This window comes from Ursus arctos, unplaced genomic scaffold, assembly GCF_023065955.2.
Source record: "Ursus arctos isolate Adak ecotype North America unplaced genomic scaffold, UrsArc2.0 scaffold_4, whole genome shotgun sequence".
Taxonomy (NCBI): Eukaryota; Metazoa; Chordata; class Mammalia; order Carnivora; family Ursidae; genus Ursus; species Ursus arctos.
Genome location: NW_026623056.1, coordinates 28,501,006 through 28,523,040, shown reverse-complemented (window position 1 = coordinate 28,523,040; position 22,035 = coordinate 28,501,006). Strand labels below are relative to the sequence as shown.

Below are 22,035 nucleotides of genomic sequence, written 5' to 3'. Positions count from 1 at the left end.
GGCATAGATGACAGGCACTCCCACACAGCTTTGGTAAGAATGTAACCGGCACAATCTCTCTGATGAGAAATTTAGCGATCCACTGCAAAAGCCTTAAAAATAGGCATATATTTCTACCCAGGAATTTCATTTCTGGAAATTAATAGCAAGGAAATTATTAAGGATGTGAGCAAAGTTTCAGGCACAGGGAAGTTTACCACAGCACTGTTTATAATAATGAAAATTGGAAACAACCTAAATTTCTGCAATAGGAAGTTGGTTAACTTAATAATGAGATAACAAAATTTTAAAGGGATGGCCGAAATATATTACTGATCGAATTTTAGATATACACGTACTATGCTCGACCTGTACTGTTAAGTGAAAACATAAATTAAAAAATGGTTTATACTATATAATCTTATGTTATTAAAAGTATATGTTTAAAAAATGCATCTCCTAGGCAAAAGAACAACAACAACAACCAAAGGTTGGTATCTTGGTAAATGGACTCCAGGTCTAGAAGCCACCTCGTGACGGGCTTTCTTGAGTCCCAAGACCTGCTCCCGGAGGCAGGTTAAGCCTGTAGACTTTCCACATAAAGGTGGCTCATGCAATCCGCTCAGCATCCAGCCATTTCTGAAACATACACGTGAGTAGCCTGGACTACCCAGCTGAAGGACTGATGAGTTTACCTGCGTCTGGACCACCCAGCCTCGGGGTACCTAGCCACTCAGCACCTGTCGTGGCCATAGCTGGTGGCTGATTAAAGAGAAGTGCCGACGACCATCTCTCCACAGCAGCTAGAGACTAAACCCAGCCCTGGTCGGTACTGCCACTTCTGGGAGACTCATGGGCTTGTGATGCCGCCTCCACCCTCTTCCCCTCAGTCGCCGGTGCCACGGCCACCTGGATTGATGAGAAATGCCTACCTGCAGTGTCCCACTTCACCTGGGGATCTCTCCCTTTCTTCCCCAAGGAACACATCAGGTGACACTAAAAAGTTGCTCACTTTCCCCATACTTTGTGAATCTGTGTTCTCTACGGGAGGGTCTTGTCGTCTAAAAGGAAAAGAGCCTGCCTCCTGCTCCCTGCCTGGATCTAGAAATTCAGTGCTTCCCATGAGAAACAGTGCATAACGCACAGACTGTGGTTAAAGTCGGGCTGTCGGCATTAGACTTCTGGCTCTGCCGTGTACGTGCCCTCTGACCTTAGGCAAGATACATATTCCTCTGTGCCTTGGCGTCTTCATCTGTAACAGGGGAATAATGACAGCACCTGCCTCCCTGGGCTGTGACAGTACACACAGGTGACAGCTTCTCAGAGTATCTGGTATGTAGTGAGTGCTGCATCCATGACCGCTGTTCAGGAGATCTAGGTCTGCCAAGTTTGAACAAACAGATTTGGAGATGACCTTGGCAGGTACTTCTCAGTCTCCCAATCCTTCTCGGGGCAGCTGAGGTGGCAGCAGAGGTGAAAAACCTCCTGGAAGCTCAGAGCGCTCCTAAGAAAGGACTGAGGTGGGCTGAGTGGCCCCGGGGCGGCTGGGGCCTCACTCTGGCTTTGCTCTGTGATGCTCTCCTAGCAAGAGCGGGAGAGGCTGGGGGGGGGGGGGGCACGGGTGAGAGCTGGGCCCAGCTCTGGCATGACAAGCCCCTGATGTCACTGGCCCACGGTTCTAAAAGAACAGTGTCCCACTGCCCCCCGTTTAGCTCCGGATGTCCCTCCACTTCTCTTATTGTCTATGAACTATTCTTCAGAAAGGGCTTAACAAACCACGCAGCACGCCAGTCACCACCCCTCCCACTCTGCCACGCGAGGCGGACATACAAGTGCTTTCCGTGATTCCATGCAGTAGCTCGGGGACAACAATGAGCCAAATGCTAAGATATTTATTGAGGTGAAAGGATGAATCCTTTCAGAAGCCCTGAGTTGTTGAGGGCTACTATGGTTGAATTTTGTTTTTGCCGTGGCTCCCTATTCAGCACAGGTGTAAACCCCAAGTGGGAGAGAAATTCAGAGTAAGGTGGACAGGAGTCAGCAGGAACCTACCACACGCAGGGGAAGCTATCCGGGAACCTGCTCTGATGTTTAGTGGAGAAGAGAAACGGCCCTGGAGAAATGGAAAGAAGGCATGGCTCAGGCTTCAGAGTCTGGGCCAGACGGGGAGTGAGGAAAAGAGACTGCGCCCTACCAGATGCTCAGGGGCAGCCTCTGAGGGGGGAGGGGGCACCGTGAGGCTCAGCAGAGGCTGGCACCTCTCACCTCTCTCCTCCCTCTCCTCAGATGGCCAGGGGAGAGGCGACCTCACACACTCGCCACGGCAACTGAGCCACACCAACCAGCCTCATATCGGAGTTGAGATGTCCCAATTCCCCGGTATCTTTTGAGCTGGAGGTACCATCATCTTCCCTCTGCACTCAGCCCCCTCTGTCAGGCCCTTGCTTTCCCTTGTACTATGAATGGCTACTCAATTAATAAGAGACTTTCACTGCTTTGACTGTTTTGTTTTTTTCCCCCCAAGTTGACAACTTCCACTTCTGTAGTGTCTTAATGTTCCAAAACATCTGTTTGTGAACCAACATCAGGGATGCTAGCACAGCCCAGGAGTAGGATTTCCTAATTAGCAGCTGCTACAGAGTCAACTCCTCACCACCCACCCCGTGATTTGGGGGTTTTCAACTTGCATTGTTTCTGAGCCGTGGAGTGGGTGTGTACAGGGCGTATGCTGTGTCATCCAAAGAGGCGATTTCCTCCCACAGGGCCCAGCCCGCCCCCACACGGCACCATCCCCCGCTCCTGCCCAGCCCTATGTCACAGAGTGAAAGCAGCCTCCCTTTCTTTTCATTTCCCTCCATTTGGATTCAGAGTTCACAAACATCTATTCAGTGCTTACCACGTGCTAAGTGTTTTCACAGGCATTTATCTCATTTAATGAGAATGACAGCTGGTCAAGTGGGTATCATGGCACCCGGGGACACTGAAGGGCAGAAAGGTTAAGTGGATGTTCAAGGTCACGCACTTAATGGCAGAGAGACACAATCTGAACCTGGATCTCATTCCATCATATCCCAGCTTCTTCCATGACATACAGCTTTAAGGCACTGGTCAGTACAATGTCCCCTGGTCTTCAAACTCCTGCCGTAAGCCCATCTGCACCACCTTGCTCCTCCCTAAGAAGAGCGACACAGTGTCCGTCACATGGGCTGTGGAATCCTAGGGACTTGGTTTGATGACAGCTGCACTCAGCAGCAGGAAGACTGAGCAAGAAGACCTCTACATCAGCTCCTCAGAGATCATTTTCATGGGTCATGAAAAGAATGATAATAAAGAAAGAGTGGAGGCAGAATGGAGAATGAGTTTGAGGGACAAGAAAGGCCTGTTTCCAACATCTGAAATTAGGGGTGACATTGTAACTTCCAAGTGGAAACATCTAATAGGCGGTTAAAAATTTGGGACTATCAATTAGATGGAAGGATGAGAAGATGGGGTATGAAGGACAGAATTAAGGGGAACCTTGAATCAGGGGCAGAAGAGTCAATGAAGACTCAATGAAGGAGACAGAGAGGACCAGAGAAGGTTAGGATGAATTAGAAGTAGGAGCCAGGAAGGCGATGAGTGCCCGGGACACAGCAGAGAGGCTCGGCCAGGCCTGCAGAAAGGCTGAAGGGCCAGGGATTAGTCAACCAAAGTCCCCAGGACTTTCCTGAGAGTCACCTGGCAGACAGAAGATGAAGCTCACATTGCTAGGGGTTAAGGCTCATGAGGGAAGGTTCTGGAACAGTAAGACACTGACCCCCTAGCTGCAAATTTCCTGTTTCTGGCTCTTGCTTAGAGCTTTCCTGGGATCCCTCAACTTGGGGAACACTTGGGAGAGCTGGGTGTCTCCTAGCCACATGGCTGTATGTGCGAATCCTAGTGAATTTCTTCATAACTTGAAAAGATTTTCCTCAGATTCAATTGTTCACACAGGAATTGAATTGAAATTAAAAAGCTCCCTTTTTAATTCCCCTTTTGGCATGGTAGATGTCTGTGAACCACAAGAGGGGCAGGACACTGTCCATAAGAACTCTATGGGAGAATGGAATTTTGCCCCTATTCTCAGAGATCTAATTAAGAAATCCCACATGTTTCCAATTTCCGAAGTACTTTTTTTACAGGGTAATTTCAGGGGGGCTAAATTATCCTGTTAGAGCCTGACATTCTAAGTGGCAGGCAAGACAGGAATAATTGTCCCATTTTAGAAAGAGAAGGCTAAGACCCAGTACCGAGGTCACCTGCCCAGAGTAACCCAGAGCTAAGTGGAAGGGTGGAGACCAGAGCCCCGAGCTTTCTTTCTGGGGTCTTTGCTAGTTAACCACATCCAAAGGAAGCCAATGAGGATGGAGAAGAGAGAAGCTCAGCCAACTCTTCCCAAACTCATCTGTGGCATGCAGCCGGCTTCACCAGCTAGCATCCACAGTGCTTTGCGTCATTCATCCCGGCCAAAGTTGGGAAATTGCCTGGGTTGACTTTGGTGGCCCCATCCCTCTCCAAAAGTTACCCCTACCCTTAGGGATCATAGCAACCAACTAGTGTGACCTCAGATGACGGGAACAGGGCCCAAGAGGGGCAGGAACCATTCCAAGTCCACAATACAGCCAGCAAGTGGCATTTATAAATTCAAAAGCAATGTTTACCTTCATACTCATGATGACGGCTATTATCAAGGGGAAAAAAAAGAAAAAGGGAAGTAAGTGTTGGTGAGAACTTAGAGAAATGGGAACCTTCGTGCATTGCTGGTGGGAAGAGAAAATGGTACAGCGACTGCAGAAAACAGTTTGGCCATTCCTTAGAAACGGAAACATAGGATTACCAGCAATCCCACTGCCTGGTACACACACAAAAGAACTGAAAGCAAAGAACCTAACAGATGTTTGGACACCCATGTTCATAGCAGCATTACTCACAAGTGCCAAAAGGTGGAAGCTATCCAAGTGTCCGCTGATGGAGGAATGGATAAGCAGAATGGGCTGCATACATACAACGGACTGTTACTCGGCCTGAGAAGGGGGGGAAATTCTGACACGTGCTACACGAATGAACCTCAAAGACATCATGCTAGGTGAGATAAGCCAGTCACAAGAGAACAAATATTGATTCCACTGATATGTGGTACCTGTAAGAGGTAAAGTCATAGAGACAGAAAGCAGAGGAGAGGTTTGCACGGGCTGGGGAGAGGGAAGAATGGGGAGTCCTGACCTACTGGGTTCCTATTTGGGATAATGAAACAGAAATGGGTGGTGGCGATGGGAGGACAACATTGTGAATGTACTCAATGCCAAGAACTTGCACACTTCAGGGGTGCCTGGGGGGCTCAGTCGTTAAGCGTCTGCCTTCGGCCCAGGGCGTGATCCCGGCGTTCTGGGATCGAGCCCCGCATCCGGCTCCCTGCTCCGCTGGGAGCCTGCTTCTTCCTCTCCCACTCCCCCTCCTTGTGTTCCCTCTCTCGCTGGCTGTCTCTCTCTCTGTCAAATAAATAAAATCTTAAAAAAAAAAAAAAAAAGAACTTGTACACTTCAAAATGGTGAAAATGGCAACTTCTATGTTATGTATATTTTACCACAATAAGAAAATACATATTTACTGAGCATCAACCACACATAAGACACTGTGGAATCTGCCTTAAGGGGCCTATCACTTCCAAGACAGCTGAAGAGTGTAAACACATCGCACACTGCTGATGCCAGTGCCCCCGGGGTGTGAGAAGCGGCCCAGCTGGGAGGAGAAGGGGCCCTGGGAGTCTGGAAGGTGCAGGCTGGGGCCAGAATCCCATCCTCCCTTCCACTGCACTCTCTCTCCAGATCACTGCCTCCACCCCAGGAATCCAACAGATGAGGGGATTTCCTGCCGGATGGCCAGCAGGTGGGAGATTTGGGGGCAGGCAGGAACCTTGGGGGCATGGAGGGAAGGTGGCTCCATCTCACCAGAGGGCAGCCGCCTACTCAGCTCAGCTGCTCCGGGCTGTGTTTTGGAACACTGCTGCGGATGTCATGATTCGGGGTGGAGGACGTTTAGGAGCCAAATGAGTTTGTGTGAACAAAAGGCAGCCCTCGAGCGGACGGTCCGGGGGCTCTCGGGGAGTTTCATTTCCTTCCTTGTTCTTGCCCTGAAAGGAGCAGCCCTAAGAAAAACTATACACATTAAGAAGAGTTTAGACTTGAGACCCAATGATCTGATTTTTAAAAACAGATCTCCCTGGAACAGCGTCTAGTAATGAAAAGTATAAAATTGACAAGGCGTCTTATCCTCCCCTCCCTGTGAGAGCCGGCTTTAGCTGAGTATCCTCGGGGGAGGAAGGCAGGCTTGTGGGACTGAGCCATGACCCAGGGTGGGGCTGTCCTGGAGCCCCTGAGTTTGGGGTCAGCCTTCCAGAAACAGAATTGCCTCTGAGGTGGCCTGGGGGTGCTAAGGAGGGAAGCAGGCCAACCCAGGCAGGAGAGGAAGATGAAGGGCTCTGACTGACCTCGTGCTCCTTGGTTTAAAAATCATTCTAGAGGCTTAAAAAAAAAAAAAGGACTTGAAAAAAAGCCCCAGGGTCAGGTCAGATGATTCCCATTCAATTAAATAAGTAAACAAAAAGGCTCTCTGCCTCTCTGTCTCTCCGCAGGGGGGGCGGGGATATCTTGTCTCTGTCCCTGGACTTGTCTGTCTACCTATCTGGTGCCTCAGCTTTCTTGGCCCCTCTCATCCTTTGAAAAATAAACACCCAGCAGAGGGGCAGAAGATGAGGCTCTTCAGCAGAGGCAGTTTGGAGAAGGGGGCCTGTGGTGCCTGGAGGTGAAGCTGGGGGGGACAGGGAAGCAGGCCTGTCCCCCATGTTGTCACCCTAACATTCGCTCACACCCAGAGAGGAAGCCCGGTGGCAGAGCTCCACCAAAGGAGGGCTGCCAGCTTGGCGAAACAATAAAAGGGCAAGGAAAAACATCCTGGTTCCGAGGAGGAAGAGGGAGGCGGGAGGGAGGCCGGCGGGAGGACAAAATGAGATGCGGCCCTGGGCCTTCACACTCCCTGTGCGTGGCCACCTGACTTTCGCTAAGATCTGCCCTTAATTTGTTCCGCAGCGCTGTGTGATGGGGCCCAGGACTCTAAGGAAAGCAGACAAACGTACTTTGGAAAGTTTACAGTGTTAGAAGATGCACACAGTGGGATGATGCCACAGCACAAACGGCCTGCTGAGCTGGGCAGGGGAAGGGAGCAGGGCAGGGCTGTCACTGCCTGTCCCAGAGTGGGGTGCTCTCACGGCCACTCCCATCGGAGCCCTTGGGGGTGAATAAAAGCTATTTGAAGACATAAATTCAAAGTTTACTAATAGGCTTTTACAATTAAGATTGGGAAACTTGACACTCAATTCAAATATAACCAATATTTTTTAAAATCAGTTGTATGCCACAGCTAGTTAAGAAAAACAGATAAAACAGAAGGAGAAGAAAGGAAGAGGGCAGAAAAGAGAAATAATACAAAAGGGAAGGGAAAAACTTAGAGACGGAAAGAGATTAAAGTTAGAGAGATTAATGACCAAAGCAGGGTCATTACAATGATGATGGTGTCGACGAGGACGACCACAGCAGCCCATGCTAGGCACCATGCTAGGCATTCCACGTGGGCCGTCCCAGTCAATCCTCACCACAATCCTGGCAGGTAGGTGCCGCTACTACCCCCGTTTTGTTTATAAGGAAACTGATGTGTAGAGAAAGCAAGTAGATGGCCCAAGATTCCACAGCAAATAATCCACTGGGACCCCAGCCCAGGTCTGGCTGACTCCAAAGGCCAATCTAAAAAATCTAAACAACAACAAAAACAAAAACCCAGAAATAAAAAAAGAACGAAGGATAAGAAAGGAAAGCGCACGATGAGACGAAGAGCTACAGAGAAATGGTAACATTCTGAAAGGGAAAGCCAGAAAGACACAGGCAGAGCTCCTTCGGGGGGCTTCCGGGGCATGTCCCTGAGGACACCCGGATCCAAACTGCAGTTTCAGGACCCGAATGGGGATATTACATCTTGGCAGCCTATGGGGAGCGCTGTCTAAAAGGAATTAAGTGTATGGACAGGATTCAGAAGAAGAAAGCAAGGGAGGGAGGGAGGGAAGAGTCGGTGGTGATCGCATGTGAGTAAGAAAAAGCCGTAAGACAAGGATGGTCAAGGTTCTGAATGTGTGATGGAGAAATTAATGGGACCATAAACAAGCAAAGGGAGGACATGTTCTCGGGGAGAAAGGGGTGACATGTCTGCATTTATAACTGTTATCTGTTGTGTTGAAAGTGAAGCATGATAAACGTGTACATGTCTGGCAGGTGGCTGAAGGCATCGAACTGGATATCCGAAGAGAAGAAAGGTAGTTGTGGGAAACCCACCCCCCCCCAGAGAAAGCAAGTGAAGCCATGCTATGTCTTTCCTCCATGCCTCTGCTTTGTGGACCTCCCTACCTAAACGTCCTCCCTACCTAAACGTCCTCCCTTTCCCTTGGGCTTTCGGCAAAATCTGACTCATTTCTCACAGCTCAGAGAACACCACTTCCAAGACACCTTCCCCAGAGAACTCGCTCCCTCTCGACTACTGTTTTATCTTGTTATACAACTATAATTTATTTGGTCATATTTCTGTGTCCCTTAGGAGAGACTGTGGCTCTCGGGAGGTGGTCAGTAAATGCTCACTAAACTGAGTTCCAGGTGGAAGGTCAAGGGCAGGCCTTTGAAGAACATCCCACTTGGTGGGAGAGAGAGGAGATAGAAGAGCTAGTCGCCCAGACCAGAGGCCGCTGACAGGACAGAGATGGGGGGCTGAACAGAGGCCAGTGAGATCTCCTAGAATATTCTCCCTTTCTCTATCTCCTCCCCTACTTTCTACTCGTCCGCCTACATCCACCTGCTCGGCGAAGCCCCCCTGCCCCGGAGTAATAATAAGGCCCGATGCCTCCCCACGTTCACAGCACATGCATGCTTATAACGCCTGTCCATGCGGATGAATTTTCATTTCACCCTTACAACAGCACTGGGAGGTGCACGGACCTGGTAGTATGGTCTCCATTTTGCAGATATGAAAACAGGCTCAGAGATGGGATGCCTTGCTGGGCTCATAGTCAGTTCGCTGTATTCTGACTCAAACTACTTGCTGTATCTGCATTTAAAGTGCATTCACCGTCATAACTATATTTGCTCCTCCTCCTCGAAAGCCTTGTCAAGGAAGCAGGATAGGTATCATCAGCCCCGTTTCTAAGACAGGGAAAGTAAGACCCAGGGACATGAGGCAGCTGCTCCAGGCCACGTAGCTAGAAAGCAAAGGGGTTAAGACCTTGTCAGAGCTCTTGGGCCGCCACCGGCATCTCTCTGCCCTAACTTCACCCGTGGCTAGACACAGCAGCACTCCGTTACCACCAGACACGGCTATACTAGAAATAATTCCTAATCAATGCCAGGAATTCACCAGCCGATGAACATGGTCCTCTTCAAAGAGACTGCATTAAGATCATACTTACTCCAATAACACTGTTACTCCTCAAGCTGTTTCCTAAAATCCTCTTGTCTTCAACAGAGCCTAAGGAATAGTCTCAAGTCTCCTGAATAATGACACATTTTCATCCCTTGGTAATGGATTTGGATTATTCTGGAAACAGACAAAAACCCAAAGCCCAGTCTAGTGACTGATGCAGGAGACTGAGATACGCCATTTTGGATCCAGGATGAGGTTTAAGTGCAAAGAAAACACCAGTGAGTTGCTTGTGACCCAGGCACTGGCTTGACAGGTGGCTCCCAACTCCTTCAAATGCTTTTTGAGGGGTGTGTCAATAACCTCCAAAGATTCTGACCCGAAGGAGAGTACCCTTCGGCCACAGACTGTGATTTTAAAGGCCTTATTTTGGAGTCACACCTCACATACTGTTTTTATTGAATCCTTACCACTCCATGTGTGTTAATCTGGTCTCCTCAGATGATTACAGGTGAGGGCTGTATTGGTGGCACTTAGTTTTTCTGACTTTGTCGTCAAATCTTGTTCTTTCCTCCCTGCATTTGAAGCTAAGGATGGAGAGAAAGTTCTAGGAATACCAAGAAGTGAGGTTGGCAGGGCCCGGGGTGGGGGTAGGGGGATCAAGTAACAAATGTCCTCGGAAGGTGGACCTGAGCCCTTCGCATTCAAAAATTGTCCCCCATCCAATGACCCTGGAGGTGAAGGGGGTATTGTCATCAATACAAAGGTCAGGTACACAGGCATTGGTTCCAGGAGCATCATCACGGCCAGAATTTACAGAGCTCTCCTGCCCCAGCAACAAGCAATCTATTTCACAGGGCTAGGGGACACTTACATTCCCTAAGTAGGGCCCATTAATAGCCCATTTGACAGATGAGAAGGCGAAGGCAAGGAGAGGCTGAGTAACCTACCGAGGTCCCATAGCCTGCAAGTGGTACTGCCAGAGTTTGAGCCACGGCTGCCTGACCCCCAAGCCAGGACCTCCCCACGTCCATGACTGCAAAGTCGCAGGGCTCTTATCCACACCCTGGCAAGAGATGATCCCAGAAAAAGTCTCACTGAATACATAGCACAACAAACATCCTGGTGGCCCAGAGACTATAGGAGTCACATTCATCCTCATGTTGAGCTGTTTCCATCCCCTCTACCACTAACAGAAGGAAAAATGGAGTGGTTTTCAATACCAGCTTAACTCGTGATAATCACTAGTCACGACCCTGCATAAAGAACAACGTTCGACCAGATTCCAGCCTGGCGTCTCTCTCCTGTATTCCCACTATTCCATCCTCCAAAGGGACTGCTTCGATGCACAGGGACCAGGATGGCCCAGGGTCAGCTAGCGAGCTTGACCGTGGCCTTCCCCTATTCTCGTCACCCTCTTCCTCCTTGGTCTTCATCTCCCGACTTATCAAAGACATTGAGCAGAAATCTGTCAAACATGTCAAATCCTTCTTCTTGCTTCCAGTAGCCCCGTTCCTTCCCAACAGAGACATGGGGGCTGCTGTTATTCAGGGTCTCCGGTGAGATCTGAGCCTCCCTTCGAGGTCCCCGCAACCACAGGAACAGAGAGCACAGAGCCTGCCTGCCACACCACCTGACCTGGTAGCCTTCCTCGAACATTCTCACGTGGCAGGAAAGCCAGGAGAGTACCACGAAGCTCAAGTGCCCCAGAACCAAAGTATACAGCAAAAGAAATGTATCCATTTTTAACAGCGTCTGTGGACTTAGAGATCTTATGACTGGAGCCCTAGGTAACATGGGAGCAGGTGCTGCTGCAGTATCACCTGGGCAGCAGGTGGCCACCAGCTGGACAGATGCCCCCTGGGCCAAGGCCGAAGACGGATGTAACCCATGCCTCCTCTCAAGGAGCCAGAGGTCCAGCAGGCTCACAGGTGTATGGTGAGGCCCTCCCCCTCGTCCCTCACACAGGCTCCATGGCTCCTGGACCCTGAGCTAAGAAGCTGGGTGTCGAGTCTCCTCACACTTCAGGCCAGCATCAGGGAAGACAGGAGGTATTCGCAGCATGAACCGGACACCCATAGAAATGAAGCTTTTAGCATGAGCTGGACCAACCCCTTATTTCATAAGTAAAGAAATGGAGGCCCAGGGCAGGAAGCACTATGCCCAAAGTTAACCCCGGGTCTAAAAGCCAGCGCCAAAACTTGACCCTGAGCCTTCTGGTGCCTCTGAAGTGGTCAGAGCCTCACCCTCTGGCCACTCCACGTTGCTGCAGCACCATTTCCACACCCAACTATAGCTCTGTCACTATCACGGTTGTGAAATTGCTTCACTGCTTCCCAGAACCTTTCCGGGAATAACGATGTCTGTGAAATGCAGCCAGTCACATCACTCAGTTGGAAGCGTCTGGATTTGTAAGATATCTCCCAATCTAAGGTGACCTCTAATCTTGTATCATGTCCTGAACAAAGAGACCAAAAGTTTCTGAGCACAAAGTAAAATTTACTCACCCAGCTGGAAATCAACAGGGTAGATAAGCCAAAAGAGTGAGAGCCCCTTTCCCTACTTATTTTGGAAATAAGTCTATCATTTAATGAATAAAGAAAGCTTTTTTTTTTCCCCTGGGGGAGAGAGAGAGAGAGAGAGAGGAGGGGCAGAGGGGGAGGGAGAAAGAAAATCCTAAGCAGGCTCCATGCCCAGCATGAAGCACGGGGCTCGATCTCACGACCCTGAGATCCTGACCTGAGCTGAAGAGTCCAGGGCTTAACTGACTGAGCCACCTAGGCACCCCAAGAAAACTTTATAAAGATCCCTGCAAACCCAGAGAATCTAGGATTCTCTGAACATAAAGAGAATTCTCAAAATGTTCTTGCAGACCCAAAACAGAAATCTAATTTTGCCCAGTATGCCACAATTTAAAGGATCAATTACCGCCAATGAAATGGCTTTCATTTAGAAAGATACAAGGTCTCTGTGGCATTCTCTTGCCCCATTCCAAATTTTGCATTCCAGTTCTTTCTAAAATACTGTTTCCCTTCTGCCTGGCCACTTTGCCCATAGCATTCGGCTAGGCTGCCTCCCTGCCCAGATGCAGCCCCCCTGACACAACATGGCGGAGAGCTTGCTGCCTGCTCTGGAGGAACCCACCTCCATCAGCGGTGTCTGCCATGTTCCTGCCAGTGAGACGCCCTGCAAAGTCAGTCGCCTACCAAACATCCTCTCTTCAACTTGATTCAGACCACAGGATGAGGTGGAGCCCCAGAAGCTTCCAGAAATGCGGTTAGTAGAGAGATGCTGTGATTGGCCACACCCAACACACACACACACACACACACACACACACACACACACACACACACCCCACCATCAGAAGATATCTGGATGAAAAAGAGAGGCAGGAGAAAGATACTGTGTTTTAATCAAACTGTCAACCACACAAGGTGTGGTGAGACCTATACAATCATACAGTGCCGTTGAAAGAATTTGGTACCATTTGGTAGTAGTGTCAGGAATCTTAAAATTTTCCACATCCTGGAATTAACACTAAGCAAATAATCAGAGACAAATATAAAAATGATGAACAAATATGTTCATCACAGCATTATTTAGGACAGTAAAAAATTAGAAATACTTATATATCCCACAAAGACCCCCAAGATCAAGACTCATGCTTTACCACCTGAGCCAGCCAGGCACCCCTGTGTATTCTATTTTGAAATATATAATTTTATATTTCTTATAAGTGAGAAATATAACAATTGCTAATGTTTTAATATACCTCTAGTAGTTGGAATATAGGTGATATTTTATTTGCTGCTTTCACTTTTCTAGAACTTCCCTATAGTATATGCTACATAACTACAAAATTAAGAAAATCAGAAAAAAATAAATGTTACGATTTTTAAAAGGCAAAGGTGGTGATGCAGCTTGGAAATACCTCAATGCTTGCACTCCGTCTTGAGCCTGAGTCAAAAATGTCACCTCATGGCCTCACTGTTGACTGACAGCAGGCTCCCAGAAGAAACAAATGTCAGGGAGAAGGGGCCCCCTGTCTGACAGGGAGATGCTTCCCTGCCGTCCGACAGCTCCTGGGCCAACAAGGGAGCAGGAATGCAAGCAAAAGACAAACACACCAGAGATATACATCTAAACCCCTAACCCCAGAGATCCCCCTAGCACGGCAACACCCCAGCCCAGGCACCCCAGACTGCACCCCAGCAACGACGCAAGCCACTCTGCTCCGATGGCAGCCCCGTCTGCCCCTCTGCACTGTCCCTCGGCTGGAGGAGACGCCTGTCCAGTCCACCATCCGACTGCATTGAGAGGTAAAGCACAAGGAAGGTATTGCCCATCCCGTGTGTGATGATCCAAGAACATGAGGGCTGCTCAGTCAGAGAAATATTACTGCCAGCATGCATTCTCTTCCTACCTCCAATTTTTGTATTTGATCTATTTTCTGTTTTAGCAACCATTTATTCAACAAATACTGCCAGTGCTCACCACGTGTCAGGCACCGGACTAGCCCTGCCTTCCCACCTTCACTTCCTGTCTTGTCTTCCCAGTCTACTCTCCACATCACTCCTCTGCTAAAACCCCTCATGGCGCCAGGCAGAAAAGTCTGACCTTCCTACCGTGGTTCTCAGGGCCCTACGTGATCTAGCCACATTGCCTTCCTTCTTTTCAATCCCAAGACATGCAAGCTTGTTCTGGCCTTTGGGCCTTTGCACTAGCTGTTCCCTCTGCCCGGAGGGCTGGTTTCACCGTGCGCCTAGTCTGCAGGACAGGATGGGGTCCATCAGGCATACGCAACTATCTGGCGTGCTTAGAAGGGGAGTCGGGCAAGAAGAGGCCAGGGAGTCAGCAGGGCAGGTCCTGTGGACCTGGTATTCCAGCAGGGGGTCTGGATTTTTTTTTTTTTTTTTAATTCTAAGTACAATGCAAAGCCCTTGGAGGGTTTTCAGCCTGAGAGTGAGGTGACCTGAATTACATTTAAGAACATTGTTCTGGGCTCTGTGAACATGGACCAGAGGGAGAGCGTGAGCAGAGGCAGGGAGAGCAAAACAGAGCAGTGGAGATTGTGAGGGCAGATTTGCGATCTATGGAGAAGCAGGAGCCACTGGAGTCTCCCTTCTGCCACCAGAACAAAGATGCAGAGGGCGGGGGAAGGAGATGCAGGCTGAGCGCTCCACAGCTTCTCATTTAAGTAACTAGTGGGTCATGTTGCCCACTCCTGATGGCAGCGTAGGGGGTCCACTCCAGGTGTAGGGGGTGGGAGTCAAGAGCTGCTGCCCCTGTTAAACGTCGCCCCGAGCCGTTGGCCTCTGCTGTCTCCCCCAGGGGAGCAAACTCTTCCTGCGCTCTCACAGGCGCCCCTGAACTTGTCAGGATCAATCCCTGGTCTTCCTTCAGGCCTCCTTCTCCCCGGCTCCCTCTTCCCTTTAACCCGGATAATACCAGGATGAGCTGGCAAGCCCAGGCAGGTTCCCGTTAACCTAACTGCACCTCCACATGCGCGTTTTACGCATAAACCGGGCACTGTGTTCAAATCCTCTGCCCAGGCACGGCCAGCCTCCAAACTGCCGCTCGTAGCTGCACCTGCCGGCCAGGCTGGCTCTCACCATCTACACGGGCTGTTCTCCCCCCGCCCGGTCAGAGCCTGCCTCCTCTTCTCCAGTGGCTTCCGCTGTGGTTGAGGGCCACCCCTCCAGGCCGACGCTGGGCCTGGCTTCCGCCTCGTCCAGGTGCACGTCAGCGACTGTGTGCATGATACTTCTGCTGGGACAGGCTGCAGGTTTTACAGTGAAAGCACCCCCAACGGAGGCAGCCTCTTGACAGGCAAGCCGGATCCTCCCCTTGTCCCGGTCATCCCCTCGGCCAGGCCGTCACCAGGCTCTCCTGTCTTCCTCCTGTAAATGCTCCCTGCAGTGCTCCCTTTCAATGCCCACTGCCCCCTCTCTAGTCCGTGCCTTGCTTTCAGTGTTTTCCTACCAACATGTTGATGAACCGCCGGCCAGCATTCCCAGATTTCTGAATTAAGTTCTGGACTGTAGGAAGGGCAGACCCGCATGTGGTTCATCCGTGAGCCCCACCGCCAAGCACAAAGGAACACCGACCAAGCAGACAGTACTGCTCCTTCCTCAAGAGCTGTCAGAGGCTCCTTAGTGCAGATGTGACAAAAACAAATGCTTCAAGCAGGCTTCTAAAGCCCTCCACGACCAATCAGCCCAAATCCTCTTTTCCAGTCTGGTCTTCACTCCACTGACTCTGGACCCTAACAGGTCTCCTCTTCCCTGGACTTCCTGGCTATTGACCACTTCCATTTGGAAAGTGAAGCTTTTCAGGGGCACCTGAGTGGCTCAGCCGGTTAAGCGCCTGACTCTTGATTTCAGCTCAGGTCATGATCTCAGGGTTGTGGGATCAAGCCCAGCTTCGGGCTCCTCACTCAGAGGGGAGTCTGCTGGAGATTTCCTCCCTCCCCTTCCCTCTGCCCCTTCCCACCCCCGCACTCTCTCTCTCTCTGAAATAAAATGATTTTTTAAAAAAGATTTTATTTATTTATTTCACAGAGAGGGAGAGAGCACAAGTGGAGAGAGGCAGAGGGAAAGAGAGAAGCAGACTTCCTGCTGCACAGGGAGCCCGCTATGGGGCTTAACCCAGGACTCCAGCACTGCAACCTGAGCCAAATGCAGACGCTTAACCAACTGAGCTACCCAGGCACCCCTAAAATAAATAAATAAATTTTGTAGGACGGGAAGGGAAGGGAAGGGAAGGGAAGGGAAGGGAAGGGAAGGGAAGGGAAGGGAAGGGAAGGGAAGGAGAGGAGCTAGGTGTCAGTCTTGAGCTTTTCGGTATGTGGGGTTCTGCTGACGCCAATACCCTATACCCCTCTGTGCTATCCATATTCCAGCCCACACCTCCCTCCTGCCTGGATAACCAGCCCCCAGCAGCCTCTGCACCTCTCCAGTCATCTCTCTTCACTCCATCCCTTGGGTCAGTATGCTCTCCCTGTGACCTGTCTTCAGTTCTGGATCCCTCACAACCATCATTTTACCGGGCGCGGTGTGGATGCTGGGGGCTCCACATCACCTGGCAGAGCTCCCCACACGTAGAAAGGGCTCTGTCAGTGTTTTCTGGTTGACCAATTAGCCAGACTGACACGGCCTGACACATCTGCCACAGTCCAACAAAAGAAGAGGGAAAAGCCAGCATAGGAACATCTTTGTTCTGTCTGCGCAAGACGAACAGGGAATGGGTAGAAGAGGGCGTGCATAGCGTTGGAAAGAAAACGATGTTACAGCATCTGAATCAGAGTATCATCCATCTCTTCTGCTAGCGAATGGGTATTCATAACAGTTGCTCATGACATCAGCCACGTTTCCAGCGGAGAGCCCAGTGAGAACGCCACCCACTCATTTCAGCAGGGTCGATAATTAACGGCGTTACCTCCGGCATCAATACCATACGATTGGCTTACAGACAGGACATAATTCGCAATGTCTACATAAAATGCCATTTTTTACATATATACAGACTTATAGTCTTGAGCAATTTCCAAAACAATTTTTTTTTTGTTTGGATCTCTACTCCACAGGTTGCCCCCATCACCACTGCCATATCTTCCTCCTGCCTCTCATCCCTGATCTCCAGGAAAGGGCAAGCAAGAGCCAGGGACCGAGGAAGAGAGGAAGCAAAATGCTGCACTGGTCACGCAGATCCCGCGGAGAAAACTGGGGCTGCCTGGTACTGCAGAAAGAACCAATGAATCTGGTCAAATCCATCTGAATTTTGGCTCCTCCATTTACTGTGTGATCCAAGCTCACCAGGCTTCTGTTCCGACAACTGTAAAAGAGCAGTGCTATCGCTCACAGGATTTTTTGAGGGTTAAATGGGAAAGCGCCAACCAGACTACGCAGGTGCTCAAAGGCTCCAAGTCCAAGGACAGACCAAAACCGGTCTCCTTCCCCGCTACTTCCTGCTCATACAAAAGTGGGGTGGGCAGAGGGAAGCCACAGAAGAAGGCAAAAAGTGGCTAACAACCACAAGTGCCATCTGTTCTCTGCTTGCTTTGTAAGAATCTCGGAGATGGCAACAAGTTAACTCCAAGAACACTGCTCCCAGCCAGCGCGGCAGGGCTGCTAAAGTCACAGGGACCACCGGGAGGCAGACTCCTTCCCCAGCCCTCCAGGACTAGGTGTGCAGCCACTGCCCAGCTGGGCACCAAACCTCTTTGGTTCTTCCTCTACCCACACCATCCAGGTCTTGGGCAGAAAATACCAGTTCAGCATTTGCACGCCCATCGAGGGAAGCAATAAAAGGGCTCTTGCAAGGTTAAAAGGATGTGGCTTTTAAACACACACACACACACACACACACACACACACACGCCACAGAGAATCCCTTTCCCCACACCCTTCCTTCTATTTGGAGCAGCCTCCATCAAAGCAAGTGGGCTTCTCAGGAATCCCCACCACGACCACTTCCAGCCTCAGCCAGGAGAGAGGTAGCCACACGCTCTTCCCTATGCAGCCGCCTCCTGCCCAGCCTGGGGCTTCGCGGCACTTCTCCCAGCAGCTCCAGCTAGTTGGCCTGAAAAGTTACAGCACTTCAGGGGACAGCTATGTAGCGGTCCAGGAGGGGCTGGGCTCACAGCGCTTTCCTTTGCTCTAGGGAGCTGCATTTTTCTAAGATTATTATTCCTTGGGCTGGCTGCTCAGCTACTCAGCGTCATTTCCCCTTTGGGTGGGAAAGTTCTTTCCTTCTGCATTGCCTTTCATTAAGACTTAGCCTTTTTCTTCCTCTTTCATCTGCAGATCTCACAATTAAAGCATGGTCCATGGAGCACAAAAATCAAGGCATATAAACGTAGCACTCAGAACTGCGGCTTAGAAGCCCTAAGTTGTTCAAACACACACACACACACACACACACACACACACAAAGAAAAAGAAAATCTCTGGGACTTAGCATCTTCTCAATCTCCACCGGTTCAAACACCAGCAACGAACTTCATCTGAACAGCCAGCAGGGTGATAGGTGGGTCCACAAATGGGGGACTTGCAGCCCAATGCAGGCAAACACCCCCCAGATGGAACACCAGTAAGCCCACTCAGCGGTCAGAGTCCTGAACTCTGCCGAGAGGAAAAAGGCAAGAATGGCCCGTAGGAAGAAAAGGACATCTCTGGTCCCCGTGGTTGACACCCATGTATCGAGAAGCCCAAGCCATGAGTGCCAGGCACTGACCACCAGTATGCCCACCGCAGGAGGGGCTACAGGCAGTTTCCCCAACAACCAAGTAAAGCACATTATTTCTAAGACTCAGGGCTCATTACCAGCAGGAGCGAGCACCTCCCCAAACACAAAGACATGAATACAGAGCCTGGACAGCCATCTGTCACGGGTGCTGAGAGGGCAGATATCCTCATGGGACACAGTGTGGACCAGAGGGCCTCTGGAGGCTCTTTCAGTGTTGAGAACTGGCTGCCTCAGGAAATAACTGATTCTACTTTGTGAGACATGGTGGCCAATCAAAAACGGTCCAAAGAAAAGCCTGAGAGTTTATTAGGAACCTCAGACTCACGGAAATCACTTACTACTGGCTTTCTTGTTCATTGTCTTTTCCCCTCTAAGTGACATTGTTTGAACCACCATCAGAAACCAAACACAGGTCATGCTTGGATCCTCAGCCATGGTAGCAGCTTCTAGCAGTTTTCAACAGGTAATCAGTTTCCTCCTTCATCTTACCTTTCTAACATCCCACCTGAGATCCAGCCTTAGGTCAATTGAAGAGCTGGCATGACTTGGGTGGGCTTTGTGGGGGTGCCAGGAGAGACCTGCTTAGGTAGGAGAAGTTTTGGACTACCCTGGCTCCTGCCACCTGCTCGGGGGACTCCCACGTGCATTCCTCCAAAGCCTCATGCACCTGAAGCCTCCATTGCTCTCAGCTCCCAAAATGCATCAAACTGGGAAGGTTGCAAAGGCAAGACTAGCAGAGTTACCTACCACATCTACGAAGAAGTGTGGTCACTTAGGGCAGGGGGGTGTCCCTGACTAGCAAACGAGATCAGTCCCAATTCTCACCTGCTGAGTCCCCTGAGCCAGTTCCCTCCACTGTCCCTCTCCCAGTAAGACCCAGCTTACTGTGATGTGTGGGGATGCCCAGCTGTGAAAAGGAAGGAGACTTGTGTGCAAGCCTTATCCAGCCAGTGTCCCCGCAAACAAGCATCCCTCCCACCCATCCCTAATAAGATGGGGCCCCACAGCTAAGAACACCTGACCACCAACCAGAGAAACCTGCCTTCAGTTCTTGGGTGTCTCCTCTGAAAGGGCCTCAATCCCCTGCACTCCCTCTCCATTTAGAAAACTCACAAAATACTACAGTGTCCCTTAGTTACTTTTCTAGTATGAGAAAGCCAGGGAATGTTCTCTTTTATGTTGATTCCCTCCCATGGAACTTAAAACAATGTATGTAGTAAGGCATCTGAAATCAGAGTCACAGTGAGTATGTCTCTGGTAGGTCTTTTAAAGCTTCTTTCTCCCCTCCCTTCCCTTACTGTTCCTCAGTTTCTCAGTCTTGGGCTAGTGGCTTAGAAATTCACAAGGACAAAGCATTCTGCAATGATGGGAGTACTACTGAATATGGAGTTGAGTTTTTACTGGGGGTCTGACCATTTTTTAAAAAACTTTTTTCTTATTTAATTAGAGGAAGCATCCCTAGGTTCAATGAAGCAAGCTAATTCCTATACGGGATAGTGTGTGTAATATGAGAAACTTAAATGAAGTGCCAGTTAGAAAGATGAAATCTTCTCAACTTTCACCTAAACTTCGAATCAATACCTAGTGTTGCCAGCAACCATGCTTTTCCAGAATAACCCCGCAAGAGAGCATATGCCCTGTGTCACTCACAGGAAGGCAGTGGCTAACACCACCACACTGCTGACTGTTCAAAGCACTTTTCATTTATTTTTACTTTCATTTTGTCATGCCATCACTAGGAGGCTAGGGGGAACAGGGATCATTACTTCCATTTCACAGATGGAGAAACTGAGATCAAAGAGGTGACACTCCCAAGGTCACAATGGTATTAGGTTTGGAATTTCACTGGATCTTAAGCATTTCTTCCAGATCTAAAGAAGGAACTGCATAAAAAGGTCCAGAGGAGAAGGGGCAGGTCCCTTTCTGAGCAGGACAGGCAGTGGCTCTGTATGGAGCAGCAGCCCATCAGGAAAGGAAAGGGGTGGGGGGAGGAAAGGCTCAGGGGCAGTCCAGTGTCACCCTCTGCCTTGCAGGGGTTTGCCCTCGCAACCCCCCACCTCCACACCGTTGCCCCAGTCCCTCCTCTGCTTTTAGAGTGAACCAGCAGAGCGTTGTGTTTCCAACTACATCCTTTGTCCTTTACAATATCCTCAAGGCTAGAACCCTTAAAAATCAGTTATTTATGTTTGAAAGTTAGGCTCTGTACGTGGAGAGGCCATTTCTGTATCTACAGGAAAAGAATGTAATTGGGGAATTGACGGGAAGATGTATCACCTCTGAGGTGGGAGAAGCGCTTTTGGAAGGTTTGCGGGGGGTGGGGGTTCTTTTCTTTTTTTTCAAAGGGAGGTGTCAGGGAGAGGTCCAGAGTACACCACGCAAGACAAGTTTTCTTCCAAGGGGTGGGGGAGAACAGGACGGTCACACCCCCAGTCCCGCCACCAGCGATAGGGTCTGGGACAAACACTCTCCCGCTCGCCGCCCTCCCACGCGCCCCCCCCCCCGGGTCCCCCGCGACCCGGGTCAGCTGGGGGCCCCTGGCCGGGACGCAGCTCGCAGAGGGGCCTAGGGCGGGGGATGCGGCCCCGAAGCGCGCCTACGCCCCCAGCCCGAGGCTCCTCGGCGCCCGGCCGCGGCTCTCACTCACCCGCGCTCCCGCCTCGGGGGGCCCGGCGCGAGGGTCCCCGGCGTGTGGCGGCGGCCGGCCCGGGGGCCGTGCGGCTGGGGCCGGGGGGCGCGGGCCCGCGGCGCTCCCGGGGCGGCGTGGGCGGCGGCGGCGGCGGCTCGCGCTCGGGGCCGGGCTCCGGCGGCCGCGCCAGCCCCGCTTCTGCGAGGGGCGCCCCGCTCCGCGCGCGGCGGGCCGGAGAGGGCGGCGGGCCCCGCATCCCGGGGGCGGCCGGCGGCGGCAGCAGCAGCAGCAGCAGCGGCGGCAGCAGCAGCAGCAGCGGGCGCGGGAGCGGCGGCGAGGCCATGGTGGCGGCGCCCGCCCGCGCTCACATGCCCGGCGCGCGGGGCGGGCGCGGGGCGGCCGCGGGTGCGAGGGAAGCGGGCGGCGGGCGCCGCGCGGGGCCGGGGAAGTGAGCGAAGTGAGGCTGCGAGCGCAGTCCCCGCCTCAAAAGTTGTGGGGAGCCGCGGGAGGGCGGCCGGGGCCGGGCGGGCGCGGCGGAGGCGGAGGCGGCCCCGGCGCCGCTACATGCTAATTAGCCCGGGCGGGCCGCGGGCGGGCGGGCTGCTCCTCCTCGGGTTGACATCACCGGCCGAGCGCGGCCGGGCCCGGGGGCGGGGAGAGGGCAGGAAGGGGGCGGGGGCCGGCAGGGGACCGCGGGGTGAGGTCCACACAGC

General features: G+C 51.3%; 1 protein-coding gene across 2 annotated transcripts in view; it reads right to left on the bottom strand.

The window, feature by feature from the left end:
* HEG1 (heart development protein with EGF like domains 1) overlaps positions 1 to 21,680 on the bottom strand; it is an 85,777-nt gene extending 64,097 nt beyond the window's left edge. Inside the window, exon 1 of one of the 2 annotated variants that reach the window (XM_048214815.2) lies at positions 21,341 to 21,680. In XM_048214815.2, the coding sequence (XP_048070772.2) occupies positions 21,341 to 21,665 (325 nt within the window). In that variant the 5' untranslated portion in view covers positions 21,666 to 21,680. Of the gene's footprint in view, positions 1 to 13,381; positions 21,160 to 21,340 lie in introns of those variants that run through there. The other variant, XM_048214816.2, reaches the window with a different exon arrangement.
* Positions 21,681 to 22,035: the final 355 nt, after the last annotated feature.